The following is a 23,327-nucleotide window of genomic DNA, read 5'->3' as shown; positions in this document are numbered from 1 at the left end:
TCTTTTAAAATAGCGAATAAAGTATTTGTGAGAAGAGAAACAAATTATGTAAGTAGCCCTCTCTTATTTGTGAGAATTTCACCAACATGTCACGGTATGAATTTGACCATTTCTTCTGCATAAACTCAATAAATTGAATAAGATTGCCTTCCTAAGTCATGTATGTATTTGCAATGTCCTACTAACTAGGTTAGTACTTGAATTTGAAATTAAATAATTTTTTAAATTTAATTTTATTACTTTATTAGTTTCAGGTATACAGAGCAATGTAATAGACATTAAAATCCCTCATAAAGTGATAACCCACTCCCCCTATCTACTACCCCTCTGACATCTTATATAGCTGTTACAATATCATTGACTATCTTCACTATGTTGTACTCCACATCCTGTGACTATATGTATTAGGTTGCTGCAAAACTAATTGTAATTTTTGCAATTATTTTGAATTGCAAAAATTGCAATTACTTTTGCACCAACCCGATACATATATATTTAGTTATAGTTGACATTCAGTATTATTCTCCTTCAGCTTCAGGTATATAGCACATTGGTCAGGCATCCACACAGTCTATGACGTGATCCCCCTGATAAGTCCAGTGCCCATCTGGCACCTTACATGATTTTTACAACATTGTTGATTATATTCCCCATACTGTATTAACCACCAATTTGTATTTAATACCTTAACCTTTTTCACCCTGCCCCCAGCTTCATTCCCATCTATCACCCTGATACATTTGGCACCATACCTAGTTATTACATATCATTGACTATATTCTTTATGCTATACCCTACATCCCCATGACTACTATCTAACAACCAATTTGCATTTCTTTATCCCTTCCCCTTTCACCCATCCTTAATCCCCTCCCATCTTAAAGAAGTCCCTCTAAGATTCCTTCTAATACTGGGTTAGTGGTGATGAACTCCTTCAGCTTTTTCTTGTCTGGGAAGCTCCTTATCCGTCCTTCAATTCTAAATGGTAGCTTTCCTGGGTAGAGTAATCTTGGTTGTAGGTCGTTGCTTTTCATCACTTGGAATATTTCCTGCCAGTCCCTTCTGGCCTGCAAAGTTTCTGTTGAGAAATCAGATGACAGTCTTATGGGGGCTCCCTTGTAGGTAACTAACTACTTTTCTCTTGCTGCTTTTAAGATTCTCTCTTTGTCTTTAACCTTTGGCATTTTAATTATGATGTGTCTTAGTGTGAGCCTCTTTGGGTTCATCTTGTTTGGGACTCTCTGTGCTTCCTGAGTTTGTATGTCTACTTCCTTCACCAAGTTCGGAAGTTTTCTGTCATTATTTCTTCAAATATATTTTCAGTTCCTTGCTGTGTCTCTTCTCCTTCTGGTAACCCTACAATGTAAATGTTGCTACATTTGATATTGTCCCAGAGGTCCCTTGAACTCTCCTCAATTTTTTTGGATTCTTTTTTCTTTTTGCTATTCTGGTTGGGTGTTTTCTGGTACCTCATCTTCTACATTGCTGGTTGGATCCTCTGCTTCATCTAATCTACTGTTAATTCCTTGTAATATATTCTTCATTTTCATTATTGTATCCTTTATTTCTAACTGGTTCTTTTTCATGTTTTCCATCTACATTTTTATGCTTCCTATCTTCCTGCTGAAGCTCTCCCTGAGATCATTGAGCGTCCTTAAAACCAGTGTTTGGAACTCTGTGTCTGGTAGATTGCTTATCTCCATTTCATTTAGTTCTTTTTCTGGAACTTTGTTCTATTCTTTTATTTGGGACATGTTCTTTGTCTACCCATTTTGGCTGCCTCCTTGTGTTTGTTTCTATGTATTAGGTAGGGCTACTATGTCTTCTGGTCTTAGTTGTGTGGCCTTATGTAGTAGGTGTGCTGTGGGGTTCAGTGGGACAGTCTTTCTGGTCACCTGAGCCACGCACTCCAGGTGTGTCCCTTGTGTGGGTTGTGTGTGCCCTCCTCTTACAGTCAAGCCTTGATTAATAACTGCACATCAATGGGAGGGACCGACCCTTGGGCTCACTGGTTGTGAGGACTGGCTTTGACTACAGTGGAAGAGTTGTGCAGAGGCTGATCCTACAGAGCAGAATCTGCCTCAGCTGGATTCTGGTGTCTGCCTAATCCATCATTTGGGTGTGTGAAATTAAATAATTTTTGAAGGTTAAAAAAGCTATTGTCAAAGCTATCTCTACTCCACTGTTTTCGAAGGGAATTAATATCAAGAAGCAGCAGTCTTTGTGGACATGAGAGTTTAACAGCCTAAATTTATAAACAAGCTGTCAAAAATTTTTACTCTCATGGATACAAATTGTGTAAATCAGTTAAGATATAATTACAACGAATAATTATGACTATTACTATAGTAGTTTCATTTACAAAATATTACTTCTACCCTAATTAACAGAGACATCCAGTGTTTTGCCTAATTAAAATGTAAGTCATTACATTATGCTTCCAAAACATGTGAAAACCAATAATAATAAACCAGATAATGTCAAAGAAAACCAGTGATGTGAAATGGATTAGGGAGAAAATGAGTAAAGTGAAAAAAGATTTAAACCTAAAGCTTACCTGGAAAATCGAAGTGTCCAAGAGGTCAGTAAAGTATGTACTCAGAATCAGGTGGTTTCCAATCCAGCAGCAAAATACAGGACAGCCCTGCCTAATACAAAGATGATACAGTGAGGAGGCAGTCTCACATTTATTTTCCCTCTGAGAGTAGAGATGGACTGGAGAATACTTTCTGGACTAGTTTATAAGTTTCAAGGTGAAGACATAATCATTAGACTCCAGAATTCTGTGTAAGGTGGCCAGGGGAAACAAGTAAATACACTTGACTGGAAGAAGTCACCATGGACACAACACGCCTTATGCCCACTATCCTGTTCTACCTGTACCATTTAAGGTACCAGAAGATAAACATCTGCAACCTGTAACAAAGCAAAAAACAAACCTGGAAATACAAGAAGGAGAGCTATTTCAAGTGTTTGGGGTATTTGTGAGATAAGGCAGTTTCTTATCTCCATTTCTGGAAAGCCTGAATCCAATTACTTTTTCAAACAACAACAACAACCTGACTTCAAACAATATTAACAACTACCTCTTTCTTTTTTCTAGTCACACACTCATTTCTTAACTCTCTGTCATCCAGTTTCCAGTGAAACAATACTTTGAGTCACTAATAATCTTCTAAATATTTTATGGTTCCACAACATTGTGTTATCTTAATCTCCCCCCAACCTCCTTGAGCCTTCTTTTCTACCACTGATTTCTTCATTTACTAATATATTTTCCATAGGTAAATCACTACAAAGTGTTACAACAAAGTTTAATGCAATTCAGTATTTCTAGCTTCTTTTTTAACACGTCCAGGACCTTAAGATTCTTTAGCCAACTGTAATGAATGTCTTTCCTCCTCCTTTGTTAAAATTGTTGAGAGCTCTTTTAGTTTCAGTTTTTGTTTAACCATTCCCACAGAAATACGAAATCATTTCAAATTAATTAAGTTAAATTTCTAGACATATGTTATCAACTTCTGCAATTACTGTTGTTTCTTCTATACCATGTCTTCCTATTGGACTTACTAATATTACAGAGGCATATTCTATAATATTTCAGTGAGAGTCTATAGGTAGCAAACGCCCTTAAGTCTTTGTATGTCTGAAAATATCTCCATTTTCCTCTCATTCTTAAGAGACAGTTTAATACCTCCTTCCAGGTTAATTCATTTTTCTCCCTCAGCATTCAGAATGTATTGTTCCATTCTCTCTCTCTCTCTCTCTCTCTCTCTCTCTCTCTCTCTCTCTCTTTCAAAATTGTCTAGTATAAGCTGGGTCCTATTATAGAACAGCAGCCCAAAAGAAATCCATATCAAAACATGAAAATAGTACATCTGGGACACCTAGCAAGATTAGAGGGCATAAGCAAACTGCATGAGCAGGTAATCCAGACTTCCATGCCACCCACCAGGATTGCATCAGAACACCATTCTCAGCTCACACCAATGGTTATACAGGGGTCTTGTATGAACAGCTAAAGGACAAGGAAAAAGCCTGAGCTTTTATGGATAGATTCATGGGTGGGTTGGCTCGATAAGCAGGTACCAGTCGGAAATGGAAAGCAGCCGCATGACAGCATCACTCAAGGTACCCTTCAATGACCATGAAGAGCAGAATTTTTTCAAAGGTGAAGCTTTGAGCTATGCACCTAATGATCCACTTTGTGTGAGGCTCTATAAATTCCTTAAGGCTGAAAGCTATGCAAGACAGCTTTGAATTCTCCTTCTATTTTCCACTATTTTCAGTCAATATTCTTAATTTTAAGATAACATAAAATTCAGTCAAGCTACTAATGCAAAAAAGGGGGAGAAGCTTTTATGATAAGCATATAGAAATATTTTACAGAATTCCAGGGCAGGAATGGAAACACACCAAAGAAAATTCCAGAAACAGAGGTTGGAATTGCATCTGGACTCTTCCTCTAGCTCATCTTTTTTCCTCTGAATGTATGATTTCCTCTCTTCTCTCTCCTTTTCCCTCCTCCTCGCTAAAGCCAGAGAAAACAAAGCTGAAGAAAATCAGACTATCTTTGGAAAAATTTAAAAGCAATCCCACTCTGCCCCACCTGGCCTCAGGAAACTCTTCTTAGGAGGACTCCAGGCGCGGGAGCAACGAGGAGGGTGGACATGGAAAGGCGGAGCTCACTGTACGGGATGCCGCAGAGAAAGCTTACTAAGATTTTTTAAGGCTGTGAGGTAAAGCCGTTAACAACTATAACGACCCTCTCACCCAGCACCTTGCAAAGTTGCTGTGGCAAAACTCCCCTCAAAGTGCAGCTCGTTCTCCTCCACAAGCTCCGGGACTTCCAAACCCTTCCCGGCATCCTTTGCGCCGGGCACAAAAAAGCCCTAGGGCGCGCGGGCCCCTTCAGCCACCGTCGGCTCCGAGTTGCTGTGGAAACCCAACTGCCATCACTATGTCGTTGCAACAGGCCCCTCAGTCTCGCGTGTTCGTGGAACTGGTTCCATGGGTTGGCCGGGGCCAGGAGAACAGTCTCGTCTCGGGCGGCGATACGCTGCCCGGCTTCCGCCGTCCCCTCCCCGCAGCACAGGCCCAAAATGCAACCCGGGAGGTGCACGTAAGTGGCACCGCGGAGGTGTCTGTGAGCCCCGACAGGGCGCAGGTAACGGTGCGCATCAACAGCACCAAGGAGGCGGCGGCCGAGGTCAAGAAGAGCGTTTGCCGCCGCCTGGACTACATCACGCAGAGCCTTCAGCTGCAGGGTCTGCAGGTGAGAGCCCTGCCGGGGAGGAGCCTCCAGCCGCACCGCCGAGGTTCCGTGCCGACGGCCCCTGGAGCAGGGTGGAGGCGTGGGACACCTTTGTCTCATCGGTATTCCCGGCACCATTACCTGCCAGAGTTAATCTTTACGATGAAAGTAATTAATTGGTCGCAGTGACTTGTAAAATAAGAAAATACAAATTGAGTTGGGTTTTATAGGGTAATATTTGCTGCAATAATTTTATTTTTAACCTTGAAATGATATAAACTTAAATTTTAAACATTACATGTAAATGCTTGTCTAAGTAGTGTGCTAGACACTAATCGTGTTGTTTGTTTTTCTGCACCATGGAATTGGCGAGTGAAAAGCATGGCCTGCTTCCTCTCAACCATGTAAATCTTTGCATGGAGTGGTTCCTCAGTATTTTTTGCAGAGTTATGGTGGGTGGGGTGGAGGGGGGAATCATATCCATTTTCTTTTTATAAAGACTCTTAAATTTTTTCTCTATTTTTTAAATTAAAAAGAAATTAAGCCAGCATATTGTAGATGCCACATATATTAAATACCGCTACTTACCAGAAATGTACGTGAAACAAATCACTAAATAAATCTTACCTTAAGTCTACTTCTAAGGAAAGAAGAAAAAAATGAACAAGCTTTATTTAATCTGTACAACATCCCTATCAGGCAGGTTTTAATATCCCCATTTTCCAAATTTAAAGACGTTAATAATGATCTGAACTTCAGCCAGGGTGGTATTTGAACTCCTGCATTCCTGTAACCAAAATCTAGGTTGCTGCCAATTATGCCAGGCTTCAGATAATTAAGAGTGAAATAAAATTAGAAACCACAGAATGGGTCATCTATCTCAATTCCTTCATTTTACAGAGTAGGACTCTAAAGGTCAGATTTGTGATTTATCCAGGATAACACTGAGTTTTAAAAATGCTTCCCGTTTGTTAGAAATGACACAGCCCCCAAAAGCAAGTCTTTATTATTTTAAGGAGAAAATATATTTGTACTGCATTTACAAATAGAGTCATTTAAAAAGGCATTTAGAAAAGATGTCTCTAAATGATTTTACTGTTTAGAAGAATTCAAATGATAATTAGAATATTAATAAACTGAGTTTACTATGTTTAATTTGCAGAAAAATATTTCCTCAAGAAAAAATACTACTAGTCTTGTTTGAATATTAACAGTTCTTAAGTTATTTACATAAAATGTATTCTACGTTCACATGGCTGTAATGTCTGATATGTAAAACAAAATAAATTACTATGTCCAGGTTACAGTTAAGATTACATTAAAATTCAGTGTTCCAGGCAATACATACAGAGGTCAGTGATCTCCCAGTTATCGCTGCTAATGCAGGAAAGCAATCGTGTAGATAATCTGTTCAGCAGATAATGCCAAAATATCATTTATATTACTTTGCAGGAAGAATTATAATGGGTCTTCACAAAATATTCATTTTAAACTTTGGAATCTTGATTTATAAACATCACTCTCCTGCTTAATAGGCTCATGTTCCAAACTCTTTTGCTTTAAAGATGGAACCAAACACTATTCATTTCGTCTTTCTCACCTGACTTACTCCCATTTTTTCCCTTTAAAAACCAGCCCAAGTTCACCTCCGTGGCATTCCTTTCCTAACCTAACACTAGTCCCTGTCATGCCACACGCCACTCCCCACTTGTAATAAAACTTATCACTCTGTATTATAGTTGTTGCTTTACTTGTCTCTCTTCCATATCCTAAACCTCTCCAGAGCAGAGACCTTTTTATCTCATTTGCCTTGCATTCATGGCTTATGCTTCATACATGTCACATAGTGTATACTCAGAAAATGGTTTGTGAATGAAAAGAAAAATAATAAATGAAGCACTAAATGAATAAACTGTTAGTTCAACTATATTATAGATCAGATATAGTTTTATAATCATATAGTTTCACATGTGAAGGCATAACTGTCATTTTCAGTGTTGCTTTCATGGAAAAGGTTTTAAAGTTCTAAGCAGCATTTACTCATTCAACCATCAAACATTTGTTAAGCATTCCCTATCACTGTTCATTTTTAAATTGCACTTAACATGATATGTAATTATTTTGTTTTCTGGTTTGTATGTTCCTCCCATAGGCTCTAAGCTCCAATATTTGCTTACTCATAATTGTATTTTTTTTGATAAATGTGTAATGGATGCCTCAAGCATGTTGCTAGGCACCAGAAATAGAGAATGAGTAAAATTTAGGCACTGTACTGAAGGAGTCTTATGTTAGGAATAGACTAATATATAGTAAGTGTTGGATGAAAGTATGTACATGATACAATATAGTAGGGTAAGAAAAAAAGTAATGTTCATTTTACTTGAGGAATTCCAGAAAGAGTTCATAATGGAAGTGACACTTGTGTCAAATCTTAAACAGGGGCTGAAGGGAAAGCATTGCAGTTTGACACTAGAATGCAGCAATTATGTATTCAGAGCACTATACGCAGTTCACTATGGCTAGGACACAGGAGGACTTGCAAAAAAATGGAGGGGAATCAGAGAGATAAGCCTGAAGAAGAAAGCTGTAGGCAGAACATGGAGGAAGCCTTGTGTGCCATACTGAGGAGTTTGGGTATGATTGAAAATAACTGCTTACTATTGCTTGACCTTTTATAAATGATACTCACTTCTACCACAAGAGACTGGTAGTTTGGTTGCTGTTTTGCAGATAAGAATGCTCAGGACCGGAATGATTATTGGCAGGTAGCTTGCCCATGGTCACACAGCTAGGAAGTAGTATAGTCTCCAGTCAAGAAATTTGACTTCGGGGTGGCCGGTTAGCTCATTTGTTTGGAGTGTGGTGTTGATAACACCAAGGATGCCGGTTCAATCCCTGCATGGGCCACTGTGAGCTGCACCCTCCTTAAAATAATAATAATAAAATACAACACCTTAAAAAAAAATTGACCTCAAAGTCCATATTCTTAACCATGATAGTATGTTGCTGCTTTATTTTCTTGGCAGCGATTGAGTTTTTAGGTAGAGGATATAGAAAGTGCTATTGATAGCCCACACTTGTATCCCTTTCCACTTCACATTTGTGTGCATGCAGTTCCCTCTGCCAACACTTGTGAACTTTCTGCCAGCTTTCCCTGGCTGCAAGAATTCACACTGCTTACAATTGGGCCAGTCAGTAGTGCCAGAGAATTACTAGGTTGGTGCAAAAGTAATTGCCATTTAAAAGGTTAAAAATAATTGCAAAAACCGCAATTACTTTTGCACCAACCTAATCATGGTCCCTTCCCCGGTTCTGGCAGCTTTCAACTAACAGCTGAGGGCAGTAATGGAAAGAGGCCCCAGATTCCTCAGGCTGGGATAACCTTAAGGCATGTGTTCTACCCCGGTTCCCAGAGCCTATCTTCAAGAGTAAGTTCCTGTTGCCCACAGTGGTGACTACTTGACAATACACCCTTTACTGCCTTGCTTTCCTTCTCTGTTTCATTTCTCACTCTATGGAGGTTCTTGGGATTGTCTTAAAAAGTAACTGCTTATACTCAAATCCTTGTCACAAGAGTCTGTTTCTGGGTGCACCCAAATTAAGATAGGGAGGAGCAGGAGCAGTCTGAACATATATATGAGTTGACTTTAGTTTTTCATTGCTAATAGTGGTGATAAAATGAATATCCTTGTTGCTAGGTATTTATACATGTTCTTAATAATGTTCTTTGGGCATTGATTTCTGGCTTATTCATATTTTAAGGCTTATGAAAAATCATACTCTAGGAAGATAAGTTTATGTCTTCACTAGAAATATATTCTTGACACAATGCACATTTTCTTCTTTAACTTTGCAAATTCAGTAGTCAAAAAACTGTTACTGTTTTTTCTTTGTACCTTTTTTTTTTTAACATTTGAGGTTAAACATTTTTCATGTAAACTGCCAGTTCATAATACTTTCCCTTTTTTCTACTCTATTAATTTATGGGAACTATAAAAATTAAGATTATCAACAACGCCATTTCTCTCATAAATTGCAAATTTTTCCCAATATCATATTGCCATATAACTTTGTTTACAGTATTGAACATTCAAAATATTAAAGATTTACTTAGTCAAGTTCATTAATCTCTTCTATATGTTTTTTGCCTTTGTTGTAATTCTTATTGGGTCCTTCCCAATCCTAAAGCTATATAACCATTCTCCTGGAATCTTTAGGGACTCTTTATAATACATTATATCTTTGCAGTGATTGGAATTTATTTTGATATAAGGAAAAAGGTTTTGTTATCTCCTAAATGGGTAAGTCGCTGTACTGAAATAATTTCCTGAAGTCTGTCTTTCCCTTACTGTGTGTGCAAAAACCTAACTCAAACTGCCTTTAAAAATAAAAATGAAAAAAGGCACATCTGAAAGAACAGAAGATATATTTACATATCATAAAAGAATATTAAATGACAGAAAAGTTTCATATTAATCAAGCAAATAAAGCTGATTACAAGCAATATATACAGTACTGTTTTATATTTATCTGTGTTCTGAATTTTCTGCAATGAGCAGTTATTACCTTTATCATAAAAATGCATTCATATTTTCATGGGGGTGACAAACATCAGAGCTATAAACTTCAGTTAAAATTTTCACGTTATAGCTTTTTAGAATTTTTCTGGATAATATAAACTGCTTGAAATTACTTTATATGTTAAAATTCATATGCAGCTAAATCCCCTACAAAATAAATTATAATCAAATCATTACTGGGCATAATAATCTTTATATTTATTTGCATATATTTTGAAGGATGCAAAACTTTTGTAAAATAGAAGTTCTGCCTGTCCCCATGAGAGTGGGTGAAGAATTCATTTCACTAAATTTTAAAACCCTTTTGAAAAATGAATAAGGTAGTTAACATTTTTATCAGACTTGTGTACCCTATATTTACCCAGAAATTCAGAAAGTACTCATATTTTCTAAAAACGAACTGGTCTGGGTCTAGTTTTAAGGAAACTTTTATATCATAATAGCATAGCATCTGTATTTGCTGAGTGCCTTCTCTGTGTCAAGCACCTTATATAAAACTTGTTATTAAATCCTCAAAACAATTCTATGCAGTGTACATGCATAGAATTTTATAAATGCAAAAACTAAGGCTCAAAAAAGCAAGAATAACTTGCCTAACATTGCATACTATATTAGTATTCAGTAAATTTGTATTATTTATAAATTAAACATTTTAAAAACTCCAACACTCCTGTAACATTCAGAATGTTTTATGTACAAACAATTGCACACACAATTCTATGCAGTGTACATGCATAGAATTTTATAAATGCAAAAACTAAGGCTCAAAAAAGCAAGAATAACTTGCCTAACATTGCATACTATATTAGTATTCAGTAAATTTGTATTATTTATAAATTAAACATTTTAAAAACTCCAACACTCCTGTAACATTCAGAATGTTTTATGTACAAACAATTGCACACACATACATATTTATCACGCTAAGTTCATACTTTTTGAACAAACTAATTACTACAAATGGAGTGACATTTATGTTGAAATTTTGAGCAACTATTTGTAGGCTTCTGAATTTATTTCATATTACTTTTAGGAAACTTCTAAAACATCAGGCAAACCAGTTCTTTCTGCATATTTTGTCATTCTGCTTTTAATAAGTTCAGATTTCTACTTTATGTTTTAGAGTAAAATCCATTTAGTAGCCAAACATTAGTAATTATACCCCTGTACTTTGTTTCAGGCAGAAAATGTAACTGTGACAAAGGATTTTAGAAGAGTGGAAAATGCTTATCACATGGAAGCAGAGGTATGTACTTATCTTAACAAATAATTGGAAACAGCATGACTTTGTGGGGACAATTTGCATTTACTTTTATTCTTGAACTGAAATGTACAAGAAAAATGCTTCTCATGGTATTGATAAAATACATTTTTCTCAAAATCATTTTTGGTGTTACATATCTGTGTGAGCTTTAAAATAAAGTTAATGAGATTTATTTAAGAGAAATTGATTTGAAATGGAATAAAAATAGCAAAGGGGAAATAGCAGTTAATTGCCACCTGAATAAATTTTTAATTGTTATCATTACATAGTGAGCAGGAAACACTACAGGAGAGAAATTTCTTCTTAGATATAAAAGCAAATTGAAAAAGTCATAACATAAAGGATTGAAACATTGTTCATTCTTTTGTTTCACAATGCAATGTTATAGTAAATTCAGATTTATTTAGAAATAAAAACTACTCAACTTTTGCACAAATTAAAAACAAAATAGTTTTTGTACAATTAATGATAACATTTAGTTCCTACAATTGCCTATACTTTTCACTTATCTTTAAAGATGTTATAATCAGGATTTTATGAAATCAGTGTTTTGGTTATGGTTGGGTTACAGGACTGCTATCTGTTTCTGATTCTGAACATCTTGGGGTATGTGCTTGGTTCATGCTGCCACCTTGCCACAGGAAACAAACAAAAATGGAGTTAGAGTAGAATCTTTATCTAGTCAGAGAATCTTTGTCTTTATAGGTAGAAAATACCTCAAGAAATCACCTAGTCATATCTTAAAGCAGATACCATTATTTCTCTAATTTTAAGGGTGTAACCTTCGGCTCAGATCGCTTACTTTCAGACCCTCAAAGATCATATTACAAAGAATTAGAATGGGTATTAGAATCCATAATCCACTGTTGCCCCAATAATTACGCTAGCAGTTTATTAATTTCTCCACTTAAAATTTAACTACCTCAAGGAATTTAAAAATTACTCATGATAATTTTAGGGATTCATTTGGCAAAAGTTATTTTGTACTTGTGGGAACCAAAAACTACCTTTCAAAACAGGGTGAAGAGCAGTTTGGTAAAACTGCATATTTAGGTCAAAAGCTGGGAGTTGTTCTAGCACTGCTCCAGTAGTTACTGCCTGTTAGGACTTCCGGTTGTAGTGAACATAGATAGGCTCATGTTAACCTAGCTAATGGGGTTTACTGTGAGGGTACACCAGGAGATAAGAAGGAAAAGGAACAGTCCCAGCAGACACACAGCCTGGCTTCATAGAAAACTGGAATGTTTTTCAGACTGCGTTGTCGGGACTGAGCCTCCAGGTACAGAAAGTGACTTAGAGCTGCTTGTTTTGTTTTAAGACACGACTAAATGAGGACTTGGCTAAATTCTGCTCCTCTTCCTTCTGCTGTACTTACCTTTTTAATGTCTTGTATTCAAATTTCTTAAGAGAGAATCTGGTTATATTTTGTATAGGGCTCCCTGGTAATCAGAAGTCTTATGTCACGCAGTCCAATACATGATTATCCTTGGTCAGCATCAGTAGTCAGCAGAGACCAGGATGGTGGGGTCACGAGGTACAAAGTATGCTAACCTGTGTAAGAAGGTACAAAGTACGCTAACCTGTGTAAGAAGAAGTATGCTAACCTGTGTAAACCTGGCTTTATTATGGCTGTGGATGGAGTGAACACAGAAACCTAATGTCTTACATATACCAATATTCTCAATGAGAGTTAAATATATAGAATAAGATTACATGGTACAACATTACTTTTCATTTAATATCTGAAATTTTCATCCTGAAAGGCACTTTAGAAATTTTTTCTTTAACCTTCCACCTACCATGCTGCCTCTCCCTATTTTAAAGATTAGAATACTGAAAGTTAGAAATTATTTCAGCAACTTCTTTAAGGGTAGGTGAGTGGTGGTATGCTTGGGGACAATGTCAAGAGATGATAAGACAAACCGCAGACTTGGAGAAAATATTTGCAAAACACATTTATTTTAAAAAACTGTTATCCAAAATATATAAAGAACTCTTAAAACTCAACAATAAGAAAATAACCCAATATATTCGTAAAAATGAGCCAAAGACCTGAACACACATCTCACTAAAGAAGATATATAGATGACAAGTAAACGTATAAAAAGATGTTCCACATCATATCTTATTAGGCAACTACAATTTAAAACAATGAAATGCCACTACACATTAGAATGACCAAAATCTGGAACAATGACGTCATCAAATGTTGCAAGGATATGTAACATCAGGAACTCTCATTCATTCCTAGTAGGAATGCAAAATGGTACAACCACTTTGGAAGACAAAGGTTCTGATATAAAACTAAACTTACTCCCACCATATAATACAGCAGTTGTGCTCACTGGTACTTACCCAAAGGAGGTGAAAGTTTATGTTCACACAGAAACCTGCACATGGACATTTATAGCAGCTGTATTCATAACTACCAAATTTTGTGAGCAACCAAGATGTCCTTTAGTAGGTGAATGAATAAATAAACTGGTAAATCCAGAAAATGGAGTATTATTCAGCACTAAATAGAAATGAGCAATGAAGTCATGAAAACAGGGAAGAACCTAAAATGCCTTTTAGTAAGTTAAAGACATTATCTGAAAAGGCTACATACTGCATGATTCTAACTACATGACATTCTGGGAAAGGCAAAACTAGAGACAGTAAAAGAATCAGTGGTTACCAGGGGTTAGGGATATGACTAGAGGGAGCACAAGGAATTTAATATAAAACACCAAGAGTGAACCCTAATTTAAACTAAGGACTTTGAGTCATTAAGATGTGTCATTGTAGGTTCATATATTGTAACAAATGTACCACTCTGGTGGGGAATAGCGATTATGGTAAGAGGGCGGCTATGCGTGTGTGGAAGCAGGGGCTGCATGGAACATCTGTACCTTCCTCTCCATTTTGCTGTGTGCCTAACACTGCTCTAAAAGAATTAAGTTAAATAAACAGAAAAACAGATCTGTGGCTTCCAGGGACTGGGATCAGGGGAGCACAAGGGAATTGGGGGAGATTGATGGGACTCATAATGGCTGCTACATAACTTCATGCATCTGTCAGAATTCATAGGACATATACTAAAAATGGTATATTTTACTGTAAGTTATACTTTAATAAACCTAACTTTAAAAATAAATGGGATGGATAGGCATACCACGCTAACATGAATCAAAAGAAAGCTGGGGTGGCTATGATAGTATCAAAGTAGATTTCAAAGTAAAGAAGATTACCACAGATAAACAAGTTGATTTTATAATGTTAAAGGGGCCAATCAAGAGAATATAACAATCCTAAACACATATATACCGTCTAATATCAAAGCTTCAAAATACTTAAGGCAAAAATGATAGAACTGAAAAGAAATAAGTCTACCATTTTAGTTGGAGCTTTCAATACTTTCTCCATAATTATGAAATCAGCAAATCAATACAAATATAAAAGATTTGAATAACACTATCAACCAATTTGATCTGCTCATTCCAACTACAGCAATCTACACATTCCTTTCAAGCACACATGGGACATTTGCCAAGATAGACTATATTCTGGGTCATAAAACAAGTCTTGATAAATTTAAAAGTATCTGAACCATATAAAGTTAAGATTTTTGACCACAGTATAAATAAATTAGAAACCAACAGAAACATCCCAGAAAAATCGCCCAAATATTTGTAATTTAAATAACATCCCTCTCACTAACCCATGGGTCAAAGAAGAAATTAAAAGATAAATTAGAAAGTGCATAAATGCAAGGGAGATATAATGCCAATTCTGTACAAACTTTTCCAGAAAATAAAAAGGAGGGAATACTCCCCAACTCATTACCTGGGGGCAGGAAAAAAAAAATTACAAGCAAAGAGAACTATAGACCAATATCTATTGTAAATATGTGCAAAAATTATATACAAAATTTTAGCAAATGAAATCCAGTGATATAGTATAAAAAAAGTAATACATAATGACCAATTATGGTTCATTCCAGGAATTAAATATTGGTGTAACATCAAAAATTGGATTATCTGATTTACCATATTAGTAAAGTAAAAAAGAAATACCATGTGATCATCTCAATAGATGCAGAAAAAACATTTACTAAAAATCCAACATCCATTCCTAATAAAAATTCTTGGCAAACTAGGAATAGTAGGGAACTTCCTCAAACTTATAAAGGAACCTATGAAAATTCTACAGCTAACATCATATTTAATGGTAAACACTGATGGTTAGGCTTTGTGGCTAAAATCAGGAACAAAATAAACGTATCTATTCTCATGACTTCTATTGAACATTGTACTTGAAGTTTTCTAGCTAGTGGAGTCAGGCACGATAGTGAAATAAAAGGCATCCAGCGTGGGAAGTAAGATGTAAAATTGTCTTTATTCATGCACAACATGACCACCTATGTAGAAAATCTTATGGAACCTACAAAAAAAAGCTGTAAGAACTAATAAGCAGCAAAAATATAAAATACCTAGGGATAAATCTGATTTTTAAAATGTGAATGACCTGTACACTGGAAACTATAAATCATTGCTAAGAAAAATTAAACAAGACCTAAATAAACGGAGAAACATGTTTGTTATTTGGAAGACTCAATTATCATTAAGATATCAGTTCTTCCTTAATCTATATATAGATCCACTGCAATCCCAATCAAAATCCCAGTGAGCTTTTTTTAAAAACAGAAATTGACAAACTGATTATAAAATACATTACTTACTTAGTATTCAAACCAGATAGAACATTAGTCTTCACTGGGTAACATTTACGATTTAAGGCAACTGCTCTGCATTGTACAAGATGACTTGTGAGGTTACCTCACCCCTCTCTTTCTCTTTGCTACTCCAGTCTACTCTCTAGTACCTTTACTTTTTTATTTTACACATTGAGCTTGTGTAGTTTCCTTAGAAGAAAGGTTTAGTCTTCTCCCATAAAAAGTTTTAAGATTACAATTTTAAAGTATTGCTGAATATAAGGACTGCTCCAAATATTTAAAGACAGAGGACATAATGAAATAGATGAAGTTCCACATATACAGAGGTGCCAAAAAAATATATGCACATTTTAAGAAAGAAAAAATTGTATTAAAATTGTAATACACAATATATACTGATAACAAAAGATGAATACAAGTCATGTGTATACATTTTTTTGGCACCCCCGGTATATCTGAAAATAACTACTGGAAGAAGAAACATATGTCACTGACAGCACTGAAGTATGATGTAATTACTGCTAATAAGAAAGCTAATGGATAGGTTTGACTAAGGAGTCATGAAAAATTTATCAGGGTTAGAATTTAGCCACATAATAAAGTTGAAGGGGAAACCCTCCAATTCTCTTTCATAAAATACCTGACTGGTTTAAAATGTATTTTAAAATATTCAAGTTAATATCAAATAAATTATAAAATTCATAAGCAAAAGTAAATTTAATAACAAAACAATTTAGCTTTAAGTATCAAGTAGGCATTTCATATCTGTTACATACTATAAAATGAACACACTGTAATAAGGCTTTACTTTTTTTACTCGCATTTAGGGAAAATTTTGAAATAATTCATCAGGCATGAAAACAATTTCAAGTGTCATTTCATTTACAGGTCTGCATTACATTTACTGAATTTGGAAAAATGCAAAATATTTGTAACTTTCTTGTTGAAAAGCTAGATAGCTCTGTTATCATCAGCCAACCCCAATTCTATCATACTCCAGGTTCTATTGAGAATCTTCGGTAAGTTAAGCACATCTTTAACTAAATATCAATTAATTAAACAAAACTACGTAGTGCTACAGTTCATTAAATGTCATATTAATAATCTCTGCATTTAATTTCTAAGACGTCAAGCCTGTCTTGTTGCTGTTGAGAATGCACGGCGCAAAGCTCAAGAAGTCTGTAACCTTGTTGGCCAAACTCTAGGAAAACCGTTATTAATCAAAGAAGAAGAAACGAAAGAATGGGAAGGCCAAACAGATGATCACCAGGCATCCAGACTCTTAAGTTCATTAACTGTACAACAAAAAATAAAAAGTGCAACAATACATGCTTCTTCAAAAGTATTTGTAAATTTTGAAGTAAAGGGGAAAGAGAAGAAAAAGAAACATCTCTGAAATCCCAACCAAAATATACTGTGTTTGTATCTTTTTGTCATTTTTATATTTTTATAATGTTTGCTTTTGTCCTGAATATATATATATATATATTGTATCATGTATAAAGTGTTTCTCCCAAAAATCTGTCAATCCTTGAATATAGTCCCACGGAAAACTTCTCTTTACTTTCTATTTTTTAAAACTTACTATAGGAAATACTCTTTGGAAATAAATATGTGCACATTTGTATAATGAATTCATATAGATGCATGTATAAGTAATTTTTACATTTCTGCTATAGGAATAAATAATGACACAGTTATTAGCATGATTGTTAACAGTAATACAAAGAATGAAAAGCGATACATAACTTTTAATTAAAGGGTAATGAGATATACTAGGGCAATATTTTGATGCCAAAAATAAAAGACAATATATGGACCAGACCCTCTTCATCAGAGCTTCTCTGATTATACCAGCACACTCCAACACAAATATAATGGAAGCCACATAGGAAATTTAAAATTTCCTACTAGACATATTTTAGAAAAGTAAAAGGAAAAAAAAAACAGTTGAAACTATTTAATAATATTTAACCTAGTGTATCCAAAATATCATTTCAGCATGTAATCAATATTTTAAAAATTAATGAATACTTTACATTCTTTTTTATACTAAGTCTTCAAAATCCAGTGTATATGTTATATTACAGCACATCTCAATTCAGATGCTAGATTTTCATTAGAAATACTTTATATTTAAGTGTCCTAAAATTTAGTTGAAAAAAATAGATTTACACACCCAGGTTGCAAACATGCTTAAAAGATCTAGTAACTGTATCAAGTATGTTTTTAAATTAAAATTTAAATAAAAATTAATGTTCAGTTCCTTGGTTGCATTAGCCACATTTCAAGTACTAGAAAGCCATAAGTAGCTAATGGCTACCATGTTGGACAGTGCGGGGTAATACACTGAGATAATACTTATCCTTAAGGCTATTTTAGATGTAACAGTAAGTACATGTCATTGCCATTGCATTACACATTATCTACAGGTGATCATAAGCCAAGTCTCTTAAGCAGCATAGGCCTTCCATTCTCCACCAAATAACCGTGTTTCCCCGAAAATAAGACCTAGCTGGACAATCAGCTCCAATGCGTCTTTTGGAGCAAAAATTAATATAAGACCGACCCGGTATTATATTAGACCCAGTACTATATTATACTATACTTATAGTAATATTACATATATTATATATAATTTATTATATTGCATTATATTACATTATATTAAAGACCCAGTCTTATAGTAAAATAAGACCGGGTCTTATATTAATTTTTGCTTCAAAAGATGCATTAGAGCTGATTATCCGGCTCGGTCTTATTTTTGGGGAAACGGTAGGTCCTAGGATTTTTCCTTTGATATATCTTGATACTCATATACCAATATTTCTTTCCTATAACATACTCCAGTATTGTAGTTTCCATCCCCACCTACTTTCTTAAGTTGGCAATGGAACAATTTTATCCATCTTTTCTGAGGTGTCCTTGGCGGGAGGGAGTGTGGAAGCCAAGAACAGTTTTAGAATCTGACACCACTATGTTTAAACCCAGACCTGACGACTGGAATGTAAGCTTCTTTAGGGAGATGTGTCCTTCATGTTCACAGCTTCATTCTCAGACCCAGCATAGTACCAGAGCCAACACAGAGCAGGCTCTCAGACATCTGCTGAGTAAATTTACCGGTGTATAAACTTGGCAAGGCGCTTTAATCTCTTTAAGTTTCTCTTTGCTCACCAATGAAATGAAGCTAATAATACTTACTTTGCAATGCTACTAAAAGATTAAAGTTGATAAATACTAAGACCATGAAAATAATGCCTAGCACATAGCGCTCAGTAAATGGCAGCCATTATATGAACTGCATTCTTTGATTATTGTCAACCGAATTAAAAGTTGGCTTTTCCAAATCCAACATAATATGAATTTTTAGTAATATTAAAAATAATTTACAGAAAACTAGCTTAAGATATGTTGAATATTTTGAAAAAAAGTTAAATTATATCTTAGCTTTTATTTATCCATTTGGGTAGAAAAGTGTTACTGGGGCCGTACATCAAGAAAAAAAATTTTCATAATCAATAAAAATGTATTCAGGTGGGTAGATTTTTCTTAGCCTTGGCTTCATTACATTTTTGGTTCCATCATATTTGGTAAAGAAGGTTTTCAAGTTAGCATGAAATACCTAAAATTTTACTTTGTTAGCAAACACTTCTTAAAATTTACAGGAACTTTTAAAGATGTTGCATAAAAAAAAAATCCTCTAAAATAGACAGTCCTACAATTCTATAAAACAGCTAAAAAAAGAAATTATTTAAAGATTAGACTGATTTATGTATGATATCCTGTGTACTTAAGAGTAGGGGTGTATCAAATTTCGTTGATAGTTGATGGCAATTTAATTTCTGTCACATGGCATACACTGGAGTCTCACAATACATTACTTAGGGGACCTGTGCCACAAAGCATGCTAGATGAAACCTATCCTGAACTTAATCCTGACAAAATTCCTTTCTTCTGAACCTCCTTTTAAAAAACCTTTCCAGACAGCAGCAAGTTATAATTGCTGTTTTCTAAAAGAAAGAAATTTCTAATTAGGATATTTGAAACAGACCCACTACATTCTAAGCTCCTTTTTAGAAGCAAATACTGTTAAAATAAGGCTTCTGGATATTGATAAAATTTAGGATTCTGTTCAGTTAGATGCAAAATTATATTTTTTTGTAGTAGTAATTTACCTTTTTTATCAGTATTCTGATTTGACAGATAATTTGAGTTCATTGTAAATAAATACGACCTGGAAAAATAATTTGTAACTTAAGATGCTATACCTCATATCCCATAATTATTATGTCCTCCTCAGGAACATATGGGTAGGTTGAAGATATCCCAATTCTGTCAGACTTGGTGATGAGAATATGATAGTGAGGAATTCTTTTCACTGGCCTAAAAAAATAAAAACGTGAATTATGAGATCAAAAGTGGGAGTTAATATATCCTATCTATATTATAAAATTATATGGGAGACAAATGTTTTATCATTCATCCCAGAAAAAAAAAAAAAAACACTATATATTACAGTTGACCTTTGAACAACATGGGTCTGAATCTGATGGGTCCACTTAAACACAAATTTTGTTTCAGTAAATACCTATACTGTTTTCAGTCAGTGGTTGGGAGTCTGCAGATGCGGAGAGCCAACTGTATGCATTCATTTATGCCATTTTTATATAGGGGACTTGAGCATCCTCAGGGGTCCTGAAACTAATCCCAAGCAGATACTGAGAGACAACTAGGTTTGGCAGGTGTCTAAAGCTATATGCATATTTTCACTGTGTGGTGGTGGCAGTCAGCACCCCTAGCCCCCACACAGTTCAAGGGTCAACTGCAGTATAATTAAAATAACATGAACATTTACTGTTTTTAATGCATATTGTATTTGCAGCCAAATAGCTTCTACTCATAAATCTAATGTGGCCTAAATTACTTGAACAAGTTCAGTTATGTTAAAAGACTAGAATTCACAGTGGCTAATCCAAGTCAAATGCTGCTCTCAGGATGAGGTAGTCATTTTCAAGAGGGATCATTTATACTATTGTATTAAAAGAATAATACTCTTCTATAGCTTGTTTATCAGGAGGATATTTCTGTTCCAGCCACTCTGCAGGAGTGTGGCTTCGACATCCCAACTAACAGTTACTCCCTGATAGCCATGGGGGGTGTGATGATCACCAATCCTACCTCAAAATGAACAAATGCAGGCTTTGGACTTCAAATGTAAGTTGGTTCTATTGTAACAGTGAAAAAACCAAAAAGACTAAGCAAAAAACATTATTTGCTACACAGGGCTTAAGATTTATCAGGGTTTCATATGCTCAGTACAATTAGTAAGAGATAGTGAATCAGAAACTAAAATTAGTTTCCACACTAAAAGATGAAAAGCCCAGGTGTCAGGAAAGAGTGCTAATCTAAATGATCATGAAAAAAGTTAGTGATCCCTGAATTTAAAAAACAAATCCTCTAAGTACTATGTTACTTACCATCTATTGGCAGTGGGGTTTGTGTGTGTCTTTTTTTTTTTTTTTAAATATAGTGATTCTATCACTTATCCTCTGTTTCTTCCTGTCTACAAAGTTTTGGGTCAAGAGTCAAAAACAGGTAAATAGTGCCAACATTTCATACATACATCAGTTTTACACTGATCACATTACACCTCCTAATTATTTTCTGTCTCTCCCAACAAGTCTATGAACTCCTCAAATGTCTTAAACATTTCTTTTCTCAGTACCTGGCTCATAAAAAGCTAAGAAAGAGAAAAATCTAACTGTCAGATGCTTAAATTGAATTTGTTTCTATTAGCATTAATTTTACTTTCAAATCTATTTTAGAAAATCAAATTTGTATTTGATAGCAATAATGAATTTGTAGCTCATACAAAAACTTTATTGAATCAGGCATATTTATTGTAATTCCATTTAAAAAGAATTAGTATAATTATTCAAATAAGTCAACTCTAGCCCAAGTAAGTAAATAGAATCAAAAGAAACTTATTCTTAGTTTATGCTAATTCAATCGTGAAAAGTCTAAGATTATTACATTCATTGTTGGAGTAGGGGTGAAGTGTAATTAACTCAGATCAATGTCAACCAAATAAAATACAAAATTATTTTTAATACAGCAAATGTTTTACTAACTCAATATCTGCAAAGTAAGCAAAGATTTCTTCTTCATCTTCATTGTACCTATTCCTAAAATGATAAAGCTAAAAAGTAAATATAGTTCAGAAATTACACTTTGTCATCTAAAGTTACTAAGTGACTTTATTTCCACAATTGTTTTGAGCCCCAATTTGCCCATCATTGCTAAAGCCTAGTTTTTAAAGAGATTTTAAGAAGAGTTCCTGTTTGTTATTAAAGCTAATGGCATTTTTAAGTATTCTTATCACTTAAATATTGTTGAAAAGTACTATACTAATTTCAATAAGTAGATGTAGAGTTACACTTTATGGAGCCACTCTCCCCTGCCCCCCAAGAAAAAGACAAGGAGGGAAGATAAGTATAGAGCTTCCACTACAAAAGGAGAATGCATACTGATCGAGGATTAGTTTTTTGTTATTGGATTTTTTTTTTGTGGATGATTATATCATTGTGTTAGGGGATTCCTATTCCTGGACTTAACTTTTCAACATAAATAGTAAAATTTGTACATGTTATTTTATACCTTTTGCCAAAAGCCACTAAGTTAATTAATCATTATTTTCTGCCCCCACAATCCCAAAATATAATCTTAAATGATGTAAAGATCTCCTCTGAAGGATAGTAGCTAATTTTTTAATATCGAAAGAAAACAAAAAATAGAGTTACAATACAATACAACCTTTTTCTCCTTGAAGATTCTGAGCAGAATCATTGCGGTGCCTGAGATGAAACACTGTGCTGGTAGAGCTGCTGGTAAAATACAGAGCTGCAAAACCATCAGTACACTATTTCAAGGAATCTCCAGAGTGACATTTTCCAAGATGCTTTTCTATGTAGTATATCAGGCAAAAAGAAGAAAAATATGTTTTTTTACCATTAATGTATAAATTCCTTTAGCAACATTCACATATGAAACAAAAGATGTTTTTTTCCCAATGCTACTGCCGAATTTAGTAAAATACTCATTTTTATTTTTTGGTATTGGATTGAAAACTTATTAGAAGCATTACCAGGTAATTAGGTTTCTTCCTATCTACAACTACTCTTCTTAAAATAAATGATAGCATAACTTATTTCCCCTGATTCAAGCACCAGTTCTTCCACAAAACTTGGGTTGATTTAAAAAGTGTCTTACATTTGTGAGTCCAGATAAAAGCTCACTTGAAATATGTAGTTAAAAAATACCTTAGTTAAAGAGAAATCTTAGACTTCAAGAAAAGCTTCACTAGGAATAGAGGATCCTTTCTTAAGGGGGATTGAAACCCCTGAGACCCATTTAATCCATAGTTTCTGTGTTAAAACAATAAAAGGTTAGAAGTTGGCACTGAGATTGTTTGTGTGTTATGTGTTGAACACACACAGGGGGAATAAAAAATTGAAA

The 23,327-nt window shown here is 34.7% G+C and overlaps 1 protein-coding gene and 1 long non-coding RNA gene across 2 annotated transcripts; one reads left to right on the top strand and one right to left on the bottom strand.

Moving 5' to 3' along the window:
- Window positions 1-214: 214 nt before the first annotated feature.
- On the bottom strand, window positions 215-21,722 carry LOC109446301 (uncharacterized). The gene is made up of 4 exons (XR_012496648.2): window positions 21,290-21,722; window positions 20,081-20,195; window positions 2,558-2,648; window positions 215-1,078 (listed from the first exon to the last, which is right to left on the bottom strand). It is a non-coding gene; the product is annotated as an uncharacterized LOC109446301 (long non-coding RNA).
- On the top strand, window positions 4,664-17,636 carry IRAK1BP1 (interleukin 1 receptor associated kinase 1 binding protein 1). The gene is made up of 4 exons (XM_019729583.3): window positions 4,664-5,275; window positions 11,015-11,080; window positions 16,701-16,831; window positions 16,938-17,636. The coding sequence occupies exons 1-4, from the start codon at window positions 4,961-4,963 to the stop codon at window positions 17,206-17,208; spliced, it is 783 nt and encodes a 260-aa protein (XP_019585142.2). The 5' UTR covers window positions 4,664-4,960; the 3' UTR covers window positions 17,209-17,636.
- Window positions 21,723-23,327: the final 1,605 nt, after the last annotated feature.

The sequence above is a fragment of the Rhinolophus sinicus genome, chromosome 2 (assembly GCF_057876585.1).
Source record: "Rhinolophus sinicus isolate RSI-liver-muscle chromosome 2, RSI-T2T, whole genome shotgun sequence".
NCBI classification, from domain to species: Eukaryota; Metazoa; Chordata; class Mammalia; order Chiroptera; family Rhinolophidae; genus Rhinolophus; species Rhinolophus sinicus.
This window is presented reverse-complemented; position numbering and strand designations above follow the sequence as displayed.

Coding starts and splice junctions, on each gene's coding strand:
- IRAK1BP1 (XM_019729583.3), top strand. CDS start 4,961: ATGTCGTTGCAACAGGCCCCTCAGTCTCGCGTGTTCGTGGAACTGGTT. Junction 11,081..16,700: donor CTTATCACATGGAAGCAGAG/GTATGTACTTAT, acceptor TTTCATTTACAG/GTCTGCATTACATTTACTGA. Junction 16,832..16,937: donor GGTTCTATTGAGAATCTTCG/GTAAGTTAAGCA, acceptor TTAATTTCTAAG/ACGTCAAGCCTGTCTTGTTG.